This window comes from Rhodamnia argentea, chromosome 2 (genome assembly GCF_020921035.1).
Source record: "Rhodamnia argentea isolate NSW1041297 chromosome 2, ASM2092103v1, whole genome shotgun sequence".
Lineage (NCBI taxonomy): Eukaryota > Viridiplantae > Streptophyta > Magnoliopsida > Myrtales > Myrtaceae > Rhodamnia > Rhodamnia argentea.
This window is the reverse complement of record NC_063151.1, coordinates 20444706-20456964: the sequence shown is the minus strand read 5'-3', so window position 1 is coordinate 20456964 and position 12259 is coordinate 20444706. Positions and strand designations below refer to the sequence as shown.

At 39.5% G+C, this 12259-nt stretch overlaps 1 protein-coding gene across 1 annotated transcript; it reads right to left on the bottom strand.

The window, feature by feature from the left end:
* Nucleotides 1-9167: 9167 nt before the first annotated feature.
* LOC115739632 (cyclin-D4-1-like) lies at nucleotides 9168-11856 on the bottom strand. The gene is made up of 6 exons (XM_030672839.2): nucleotides 11161-11856; nucleotides 10767-10853; nucleotides 10539-10637; nucleotides 10237-10438; nucleotides 9998-10122; nucleotides 9168-9824 (listed from the first exon to the last, which is right to left on the bottom strand). The coding sequence occupies exons 1-6, from the start codon at nucleotides 11479-11481 to the stop codon at nucleotides 9615-9617; spliced, it is 1044 nt and encodes a 347-aa protein (XP_030528699.1). The 5' UTR covers nucleotides 11482-11856; the 3' UTR covers nucleotides 9168-9614.
* Between the last annotated feature and the right edge of the window lie 403 nt (nucleotides 11857-12259).

Genomic DNA, 12259 nt, shown 5'->3' with positions numbered 1-12259 from the left:
GAAAGTATGCAAATTGGAGAGGCGAATAGGAGCTTGGAAGATTTGACATCCGGGCCTTCTTTTGATACCATGCGAGAGAACCCTAGCCTTTTCTTCTCTGTTGCGACCATCGTCTCCTGTTTTCCATTTCCCGTGGGCGGCGACATCGGCATCTTCGTCTGTGTTAAGGCATCGAGCTTCGTTCCAATCTCTGCTCGTCGTCAAGGGAATCGCACCTTGCCGTGGTCAGTCACTTCATCTTCGGCAACTCCCCAATCTTGCCAGCACTCAACAATGCGTACGATGGACGTTATTGGTTCTGGGATTCTCTTTCAATTGCGAGCATCACTGACGAGCGAAGTTGCCGTCAAGTATCCACACAATTGCAATTGTTAGATTCGAGGATACTTTCATCGAGCGACCAAAGTTGAGCGACGCATGGTGAAGCGGTTAATTTTGCTGCAATTCAAGCGGTGTTTCCACACGTTTCTTGTCAAGGTTGTATAAGAAAAAAATGTAACAATTTTCTGATCATTGGTTTCTTCGCGGTTGTCAAATATGGTGATGATGTGGATGGGTTACATTCAATTTGTCGTATAAGATCCAGCATACCCAGTTGTCACTATATCGAATCTGATTAGTGCATTCACATCCTTATCTGGTGTCCGGTCTACACAACGCTTGGTCACAAACTTCGGAAAAAAGTTGCACATGTGCTTGCCCCTTCAACTTGAGGGGGAGCGTTGAAGCATATCTATGGATATTAAAAATAAAGAATATTTTTGATATTATAATTTTTATATTTAATTTCTTTTTCTTCCGAGATAGCTAATTTCTTTATTAGATTAGGTTATTTCCTTTTTCTATGCATATTGTTCGGGTGTAAACACCCTTCTCTAATAAAGTGTAAAGTCAAGTCAATTAAGTAAAGATGCCGTTTTTATTCATTCTCCTCTCTTCAAAATCCTAGAATATTTACACTTTTAAACACCGACTCATCAAAACAAGATTCATATAAAAAGTTGATCTTCGAAGCACTAAGTGAAGTTCCTTATGTGATAAAGGATCCTCATCCCTCAAATAAAGCCTAAATCTTATCCCAAACCCAAGTCGTGATTTAAAATGGAGCTCCAAATCTGTCTCACTAAAGCATACAAAAATCCAAGTCCCGTGTAGAATTGGTTTAAGTCATAATTTTGTGTCTGTTTAATTTGTAAGTATATTTCAAAATTACATAATGTAATCACCTAATTAATTTAGCACGTGCTGTAATTAATTAGTTAGAAATATGATAAGTTTGGCTTGACTCGATTGAGTTTGGATGCTCGTTTCGAAGTGATTCGACCCGACCCACGACTTCATCACGCATGACAGGAGATCTGTTGTACAGTTAACTTTGTACATGAACTCCATAGCTTACAAAAAACTCTATTCCTTCTATAGATCTTCGTCTTCGAATGGATGTGGTTGACGTGCATGATTTATGGAACTTGGGAATAAATGCTTATGTATGATAATTGCCATCGTAACTTAGAAATCTGTGGGTCAAAGTCGGGGTCATACATTGATACAGGAGACTAATAAGGTGTTGGCTTAGATGAGAACCGAGTTTGTATTTCCTTGAGATTGAGGGTTCAAACCTTGATGGGAGCACTTCAAGAGGAAAAATCTCGAACCAAGTACTGCAGCCCGTGAGGCCCATCAACTCAGCCGCTTTCGCGGACTTGTGTAGCCGCCCGCCAGCCGCCAGCGCTCGACCGGCCTAACTTTACTGTTTTCCCAAAGTGAAAACAAGCAATTGCAACTTTTTAAAAACGTCATGAACATTATTTACTGCAGCTTTGAAGAAGAAAGCAAGTCAGGGGGAATGGGCTCACGGAATCATTGCCTATCACACCTAAGATTTTAATCCCACCTAACACGGGTGGGCTTGAGGAAGCATACCTGTACCTAAAACTTGAAGGCTTGGAGCAAACAATGGTTGCTTTCGAGATGCTTTCTAAAGTACCTCATCCATTTGAATCCGTCCGCCGACGTTCTGATTGTCATGTTTCGTGTATGTTTCTCGGTCCACGTCGCCTAAATATAGTCCATTGTGCTCACGCAACTTAACCTAACGAAACGCTTTCCAAAAAAGGCATTAGAGTGTGAATGAGTGACGATCAAAGCGGACAATACCGTGCCACTGCTCGCTCCATTGGATCTGCCTACAGTGGCATCAGAGCCCGAGTGAAGATGGTTGGGTTTCGGATTCGTTGCCCATCATAAATCGCCTAAATGTGGATCGTTGCACCGAAGAAAAATCTCGTGTAAATTTAAACTAGAGCGATTCGTTTCTGCAGGTACAATTTCTTCATAAATAACTAAAGGCCTCATCGCGGCTGAACAGTCTTGAACAGCCCTAGCTGATTCTTGATAGTAGGAATTCAACTCTTTTGAACTCGTATAGATTTATTTTAGAATCCGCTCCTCCCGACTCCTCTGTCCAATGGCCCATGAATGTACATAAAGTCTCATCGTTCATATAATTAATATGGGGCACATTGGACGCGACTGGATCTTAGATCTCGTGAGTCTCTATATTGAGCTCATATTATCAAGGGGGTCGAAGTTGAATCGCGCGAGCACGATTGGACCGCGATCGAGCACGGACGTTACATGTTTTACGAACACAGTAATCGGTTTGACAATGTCAGCTTATAGTTGCAAGCACCGTAAAATTTATCTATTTTTTTGCTAATGATTTACTGATTAAGTAATTGAGAATAAGCAGAGTAATTTGACATGGAATTAGATAATCATCAAACAAGCGATGCTTCTTAATGTGCGGTTGGTTTGGACATTTCTCGAGGAAGTTGATGTTTCTTCGAATGTGTGATCCAAGTGCGAAGACAATACTAACATCCGGTGTTGTTCTCGAAACAAACGTAGGTGTTCATCGTACAGGGATGATCAATACGTACGCGACAGAAGAATGCTTTTACAACGGCACACTGATGGGTCTTGGCCGGCCGCGGTGCCGTGCCCCTTCCGCGCTAGCTCGTGCTCGAAAAGACTCCGCTCATTTAAACACTCCGTCCAAAAATTGTCGGTGATCTAATTCGGCGAACTAGCTAGCAGATTGAGTGGCTAAGGCCCGGCAAAAACAAGAACTTTTCATTAATCGGATGTCTTATCCATCAAAATCTATGTTGGATATTTTAATTTCCGATGTTCGCAAACTTACTTTGAGTTAATAAAATTTTCACTATTTTCGACCAAAAAAAGAAAAAATAAATAACCCAAAAGTTCACAACAGCATTACTAGAAGTGGCAATATGTGTTGAAAACCTATGCTTCAACCCATATTTAATAAAATGGGTCAAATTATATATATGAATTTTGAGCCTAATTATATATAGGTTGTAAATGGGCTTGTCTTTGAACCCATTCAGAACCCATTTAGCTTGATAAACCCAACCCATTTACAATTCACTTAACTTGCAAAATTTGTCAGTTTATATTATTTTAATTGCAATTTTTTATAAGTAAAAGAAGGAAAGAAAAAAATATAAATAAGATTAAAAAAATATAAAAACTGTTCAAAGAGGTAGACTGTCGCCGGTTGCAGCCGTCCCCCTCTAGCCCCCCTTTGTCGACCGATGATTACCAGATTTCGGAGGGAAAAAAAAAGGAAAGAAAATAGAAATAATATCTTTTTAGATTTGTATTGCATGAAAGTGTTTAAACAATATCATTTTTCTTAGCAAACTTTATGAAATAAATATTTCATAATTTGGTTAATTATAGAAATGTTTAAATAATACGAGTCGAGTCGGGTATGTGTTGAGTATAGGTTGGATCGGGTATGAGCCGTCATATTTGAACTGCATGAAAAAAGGATCAAAATGAATTAAATGAGTCAATATGGATTCGATCATATTCGATCCGACCCACTTATTTGACACTTCTAGGCATTACTCGTCTAGATTTGGAAAGCCAATCGCATTGGAAAGTCAAGGTGAAGACATAAGGGATCGAAGGGAAAAATCCCTTTCAATCCCTTCCCAAAAGGTTAGGTAGAAGTAAAACCATGGACAGGGACAAGGTCAGAGCCTGAGAAGGACCGTCGGTTGTGGTTGTACGAGAATTCCGGATAGCCAACATGAACCTAATGTTCTCGCATTCGATTTGATTGAAAGCCCTTTTTTTTTAAAAAAAATTTCTCCCATGCACTTGTTAAAGAAGATGATTAATCAATACAATGAAAGTACAAGAAGCTATTGGCTCCCCCAAAACTCTATATGTCTAGATCCACGCACGACTATATCGCATCGTGGCATGTGAACTACCGTAATGAAAGTTAAATCAAATGAACTTTCAATTCTAGAGACATTACTCCATATGCATATAACTCGTCATACTCAGCAAACAGAAATTTTGGAGAGGAAAAAAAGAAAAGAAATTGATGCAATTGATGTTGGGGATATCCAATGTCGGTTGTAAAAAGGGTCAGTCGTCAAGTTTTTAAGTGTAAGAGAAAGGCTCAAGATCACCTAATATTGGTATCTTACTGCTTTGACTTATGGCTCGATAGGCAAGGGGGAGATTGTTGGATTGTTAATTCGCATCGATTGTGTAAGAGGTTGATGGTTAAGTTTATAAGTGTGAGAACATTTGAGCTAAACTTTTGCCGGGTGAAAGAGGCTCAATACCACCCAATAATTGACCTCAAGCCACTCCGGTGAAGAGACGACGCTCAACATTATTAGCAATCCGAGTGGGCAAGTCAGTCCAATGGGCTGAATCCGAACAGCTCCATGAACGAAACGGACCAACCAACCCTGCGGGACAACACTCGAGCCCATTGGCAAATTACGTAGTTAAGTATCATTAGCACATTGTCACTTATTCAGTATTAATCAAGTGAATGACACGTGTGCATTTAATGGATATTAGATGGTGCTCCTAGAAATAATTAGGAAAAAGCTTAGCTGACCGTCCCACCAAGTCAGACGGTGGGACGGTCAATTCCGGTTCACAAATTAGTTTGCTAAAGCCGGATTACTTGTCGACCCGATTTCTCTCCACATTCTCTCTCTTTTTTTTTTATGTATTTTTATTGTAAGCTAAAATTATAAGACAAAATATACAATATAATCACATTTCTATTTTGTTTAGTTATTGAGAATTGAGAAAAGCTAAGATGACATTCTTGATAGTGATGGTCCCACCCGCACCACATATCCGCATGATATGCTTGTCGGTCAAAGGTCCACGTTTGACATGAACGCACCATATATCCACGTGATATGCTTGTCGGTCAAAAGTCCACGCCTAACATGTACGCATCACATATCCGCATGATACGCTTGTCAATTGGATATATTTCATTAGAACCTTGATTATGTGGGACATCTTATAATCTTGTCTTCTGATTTTAACTTACAATAAAATCACATGAAAGTAAAAAAAAAAAAAAAGAGAGAGAGAGAGAGAATAATGTGGAGTGAAACCGGGATCAACAAATGATCCGGTTTCAACAAACAACATTTATGGTAATTAGTTGACCGTCCCGCCGTCTGACTTGGTGGGATAGTCGACTTAACCGGTTCCAAATAATTAAGCTTCGGTTGAACGTGCCAACGACGAGCTCGCGTAACCACGCAGGCTTATCGAGTTGGAAGAGACTTGACTCAGAGTAACGTCGCTTGAAGTGTGATCATCGGTTCATATTCCCGGTGAAGACGACTCTTTCCGGGGGCATTTCGACGTCGTTTTTTGCTCTGATGATTATCCGGTTGCGATAGAACGATGGGGATGCTACGGCCCGGCGTACTTAAGTGCCCCCTCCCTTAACTATGCAGGGTTAAAGAAAAGGAGATTACTTTTTTCTACCAAAATTCATGATCAAAGTGGTCTTTCTTTCAATTCTCAATTTCTGTGGTTCCAGATTATCAAAAGGTAATTCGTTTAGAGACCCTCAGATATTTAATGTTCTTTTTAGTGACCCCAAGAACTTTCCAATCAGCCAAATGGGGGGCCTCTTATCGATCTTTCTGTTAAAAACAGACAACTCTCATTAAATTGCTTTTACAATATTATCTTTAAGTTCTTCAATTACTGTTATTTACAACGACCCTTAGTCCTTCAACACAAAAATAAATTAACAACAGGTTCTATAGGCTAGGGGTGAGCATAGGCTCAAAGTAGAACTGTGAACCAAACCAAACTGGCCATGGGAATCGATCCGGTTCCAAGTTCTCACGGTTATTGGTCCGGTTCCTAATTTCCAAAAAAGTAGAATTGGTACTATGCGTTTCGGTTGCAATTTTCGGTTTCGTGGTAAGAATCAAATCGGGAACAAAAGAACCGTACCGGGAACTTTTTTATGTTATGCATTTTGAACATTTTATTGTTTGTTTTATTTTGCATGTTTATCTTTTATAGATTGTTGCTATTGATAAATGAGTCTTTTTGTTGTTGTGTTCAATTTCATTTTGCTTAACTAAAAATAAATAAAAAATTTTAAAATAGAGAAATTGCCGGTTTCCCAATAAATCCTAGAACCGATTAATCGGGTATGTTCCAGGTTCTAAGATATGCATGATAGGTTTCAGATGCCAAAAACTTGGGAATCGGTCCCAACATGATAGGTCCCAGGTAGAATCTTGATCAACTTTAGAAGCGCTCACCTCTATTATATGCTCTTTATATTTATGTGTTTTCTCTCTATCTAAAAGTTTAAACTTTTGTGTTAGACTTTCTAATACGATTTTAGAACCAATATTATTCTTTTCGCATATGTGCGTTTACCCTCATCAGTTGATACCACAAGCCGCTCCTAATCTAGCTTGCAATTGTCTTAGATCGCTTGACAACAAATCCTATATGCTCACATAATCTCATATTGTATCATAGCACGAGCTCCTCAATTCAAATCATTCCAAACCCCTTTATTTGCCTCACATGTTATTTATTTCCACTCTTAGTCTTCATCAAAAGTGTGGCTTGCACGTGATGGAGAGTGTTAGAATAATTAAATATTAAATAACACTTTCATCTAATCACTTAAACTTTTAAAATAATTTATAGTGGCCACATAAAATCTTCTTACATAAGGTGATTTGATTTTGAAATTGGGAAAAACCTTTGCATAAATGCCGATGACTTTAGGATTTAAATGAGTTTTTTGAAATGCAAATAGTGTTTGGTAAATTGTAATTGAAAAGTGTGTTGGGAATCAACTTCGTTTTCAATGTTGTTTGTTATATTTTTAAATAAACAAAAAAGAAGATTGAAGCTCCAACAACGGTCAGGTGAAAGGTTTAGGCGACAGTCGCACGTTGATGAGCCAGATCTAGCATGTCGATGACATTGCACATGGAGGGTAAAAGTGGAATCGAAAATTTGGTGAGGCCAAAGCTGAAAGGAAAAAAATTCATTAATCCCTGAAGTAGTATCTAAAAGAAATGCTCAATGTCCAAGCTAAGTAGGATTAACATTGGTTTGGCTTTGGAAATGGGCTTTGAAGGAATGCAAATACCTTTAGCCTAAGAGATTTTGGAGAAATGCAAATATCTTTAGCCTAAGAGACTTTGGAAAAATGCAAATAGTGTTTAGTAAAAAATACTTTGAAAAGCAACTCTTAACTAGTGTTTAGCAAGAAAAACTTGTGAATGAGCTTTCTCACAATATTTCTTTTTAAATAAAAAATAATTAAAAAAGAAAAATCAAACCTAGGGTAAAGGCCGCCGACCGAGGCCACTAGGGGTCGGGCGACCTTCGGTAATGGTCGCCCGGGCCGCGAGACCCCAAGCGGCCGTCGCCGGGGTCGTACGGCCCAAGCGTGGCCCTCATTAAGGGTCGCATGACCCCCGACAGCCTTAGCCACGATCACCGGCGAGCTAGATGTGGCTCACCGGTAGTCTAGGGCTTCATTTTCTATTTTTATTTAATTTTATTTTTTAATAAAAAAAATAAGGGGCAAAATCGAAATTTGAAAGAAAAAGCGAGAATATTTTGGAAGAAAAAACCCTAGCTCAACATTTGGCCAAATGCTGAAAACTCAAAGCTGGTCCCTGCATTTTTTCCATTAGGCTTTGGAAAAGCTACAGCAAACCCACCCTTTAGAGGACTTCGAAACTGCTAGTACTTCCCGAATGAGCTCCTAAAAATAGCTACCAAACACATCAATATTTGTCCAAAAAGTCATTGGAGCTTCAAATCCCATTTCCAAACTTAAAACCAAACGGGGAAAGGGGTTCACTGATGCTAATGAATATTCGACTTGAAGAATTTCAAAAAAAGATGTTTCATTGACAAAAAAACAAAAAGTTTGGTCCACGAAATTAGCATATGGATCATGATTTATATAATGAGTGCATTTTCCTGAGAAATTAGCATATGGATCATGATTTATACATTGCACGTCGCAGGTTTTAATAAGTTACTAAAACCTTTCTGAATCTAGATTGATCTGATCTTGTAAAAGATTATATGATGCTTAATTATAGATTAGAGTCCCGATCGATTAGTTTAGAATAAACACAGGTTGATTGGACAAATAGAAATCTCATTAAGTGTTGAGAAAGCCAACTATCACTCAACGCGAGTATGTTAAGTTATCGAACTAAATACTGAAGCTCGAATTCTCAGCTTCAATCTCCAACTCTGAAATCTCGTGCTAAGCTAAAATCGACCTCGAGATCTTGCGAAAGAATCCCCGAATTTCCACACCAAATTTGTTTTGAAACATGTAGTTCATTCATGTAGAATCCCAAGTCCTAATACCTCCTTTGCTACTTTGTTTAACAAATAAACTGGTGCAGGAACCTTTATATTGCTACTTCGTTCATATGGCTCCTGTCCCTCACCAATTTTTTAATCAGGGCAGCCCCCTCGGTAGTCTTAAACTTTCACAGTCAAACAAACCATTGTTTGACACTACCTCATCGAAGTGAATGGGTCTCCCCAAGTGTGTCTTCTTCAATTGTGCCATGCTAAGTCCCTGCAGAGCCCTGTCACCTTTCATGACTTCTCAGAAAAACAGGGGATTTACACTTCAGAATCAACAATCAAGGAGAGGAGAAAATGGATTCAACCATTTCCACAAAAACTCACATAAAACCATTTTTTATTTTTGGGTTTTTTTTTTAAATTTATTTCTCCTCCCCTTTTTAGCTAAATTTGCAGACGCCAATGAAAAATAAGCAAACAGAGAAAAAATCAAATCGAAAAAAAAAATTAAATAAAAATGTATTTCACAACCAACACATATCTTTTTGCTCATCTCCTCCTTGAGTCCTTACCAAGCTGCTAAGAAGTCTAATATTTAACAGCTGGTGTCAAAACTCCCATTTCAAACCAAGAGTATGAACACACACTGTCATGCCATTTCTGCATCCTCCAACTCATGACCCAGCTTATTCAGAACTCCTCCATTACACATGATCCATAGATTTTGTCTTCCCCAATTCTTTTCCAACCCATTTCTCTGACCTCTTCCCTTTTCTTTTCTGTTGTGTTGTAACATTCTTGCTGGTGCATTTCAGTATACACACCTTTACATACAAAAATCAAGTTCATCCCTTGTAGATGAGAAATAAACCCGGCTTTCACGACCCAACAACAGTTAACAGCAACTTTTGGGATCACTACGTCCGCCTCCTTTTAGGGTCTGGGCTATTGTGCGAGGAATTTGCGCCCAACCTGAGTGCTGTTTCGTCGCTTTTGTAGCTCAAGCAAGCAGCATCCAGTACCCCAATTGGACTCTGAGGCACAGAGGAAACTGAAGTGCCACTTTTAGGGAGCCCAACACTCAATGCCATGTCGGAAATTAGCTCAATGCACTTCAGGACCCTCTCCTGGAAAATGCCACACTTAATCAGAAAGAAGCTCACCATGATATTTGCCGCAGAATCTTACATGAATGTGGATATCAAATGCTAAGAGCAGAGTAAAATTGAACGTGCTACATAGGCTCTTGGATGAACATTTTCAATCACACAATGTCACATTTTTGACAACTGATGTTTACCTTTCTCACATGCTGAGTGAGAACAGAAGTTGCCTCCTCAATGTCCATTAATTGGTTCTCTCTTGCAACGGTTATCGCAACTGCTGCTGCGACTTCAGAAGGCCTGAACTCTACGAAATCAACCCCTGCACGTACATGGCATTCACCGATCCATCAGATCACTAGAAATATCTCAGCAGCAGAACATTATAGCACACTGATAATCTTGGGACAATTTCAGCAGTTAAAAGAGGGATAACCTTTCGTGATACTCAATATGAGTTGGACCGATCGTGAAATCAATGTTCGGAGAGGCACGTTTCCACCATTGATCTTGCGAAGGAAATGATCTAAATAGGAGAAAGGGGTCACGGCTTGCATTCTCCAGCCCAACGTACTCAACACTAGGAGTTCCATTCTCTGAATTGTTCTAGCTTCAAACACAAACTTTGATTCACCAACCTGCGACATGCAATGAATTGATCAGATGAATCGGATCGAAATGGAATTCGACACTACCTATGGAGAATCAATATGATGCGATGAATGAAAAGATTCGAACCTGCAAATCTAGAGAAAGAGGCACTTCAGTTTCCTCCATTTTGGCAGCTAGAGATAAGCATGCCACAGCCAACAACTGCGTCATCCAAGCTTTACCTTTCTGAGATTAGGACAGTAAAAATGTTCAGATGCAGTGAAAATCCAATTCGATGCAATGCTATATATACGAGTAAACATCAATGCTAGCAAACCCATACGAAGTGATTTGACTTTCAATCTATGAACTTACAGGCAACTCATAGGCCGAGAGGAACCTATCCAAGTAGTTCACTGATAAATAGGCCGACAGTGGTCCAAAGCTGAAATGGGCATGAACCTGTTGGATCAATGGAGTAAGCACAATCATCATCAACTGAACAAGCCATCTAGTTACCAACCAAATCAGGAAAATGCAAGACCACCATCTCCATGATATGTAAGAAAATCACTGAAATTGTCGCGAACCGAAGTGTACTATCAATGCACTAACACCAAAAGCAAAACCGAAAACTCTACCTCAATGACATCTAAAACGACAATAACTGGGATAATCAAACGACCCGCATGAAGACTGAAAACCCAAGTCCAATCACATCCACGACCACAGAGAGGTAATAAAAAAAAAATGAACAGGAAATGCACACCTTGCCCATCCAATCAACAGCCTCAGCTCTAGCTCCCAAGTCCAAATCCCCATTTCTCAATCTGTGCAAGTAATCAAATCCAGGCAAATGCTGGCGCTCTTTCTCCAGCAACACAGCGAAACACTCCTCGCTCTGCATCGGCAACAGCTCGTCTCTACCCTCAAAGCAACGGTCTTGATGATGCCCTCGATGGCTCCGATGGTCCCACGTGGCCTCAAAGTCCTCCTCCACAGCCCCATCACCGTCGTAATCGCCGAAGACACTTGTGCTGTCTTCAACACAGAGAAGGCTTGAAACTGCGCGGTCAAAGCTCGGTGCCATCTCAATGGAAGAAAAAAAATAACTTGGCCCCTGTCCTTTTTGTCTTTTTTAATCTTTGAGAGATTGTTATGTCCACACTGGTTCTTGATGGTTGATGATGAAGTGAAGGAGAGAAAATACAAATCCTTTGCCAACAAAATTTATAACAAATGAATCAAGAAAATCAATCAAAACAAAGAAAAGCCCTGTTGAATGAAGCAAAACCAGGCCCTCCTTCTCCCTCTCCCTCTCCCTCTCCCTCTCTCTCTCTCGAGCCCCTTTCTCCCTCACAAGTCACAAGCACTCAAGACAGAGAGCGTTGGAGGCTGAAAGGGACTGATGCAGAGGAGGGTTTATGAAGGACATGAGTACATCTTTTTAGGGTAAAAGGCAGCGAGAGAGAGAGAGAGAGCATCAAAAGAAAATGGGAGTGGCAGGATATACACTATCGAGTATTGATGAAGGTGGGTTTCCACAAAATTTGTGCAGATTGCAACCTTTGATGAATTACCTGGAAAATTAAGGTTTTTCCCTTCCATTTTCATTGTCTTTTTTCTTTTCCAGAGCAGTGGAAAAGAAAAGTATTTTGTTCGATGATATATAATATGTATTATACATTCAGATGACAAAATGCTAGAACAATAATAAAATGAAATGAAATTCAGAGGTCGGAACGCAATGTTTTAAGCTTCGTTTGTATTCATTGCAATTTAAAAAAACCATTTTTTGTGGATCTCTTCACTCACAATTCGAGCAATGTCTTATTCGACATGCCTAAACTCTGAGTAAAATTTCATTT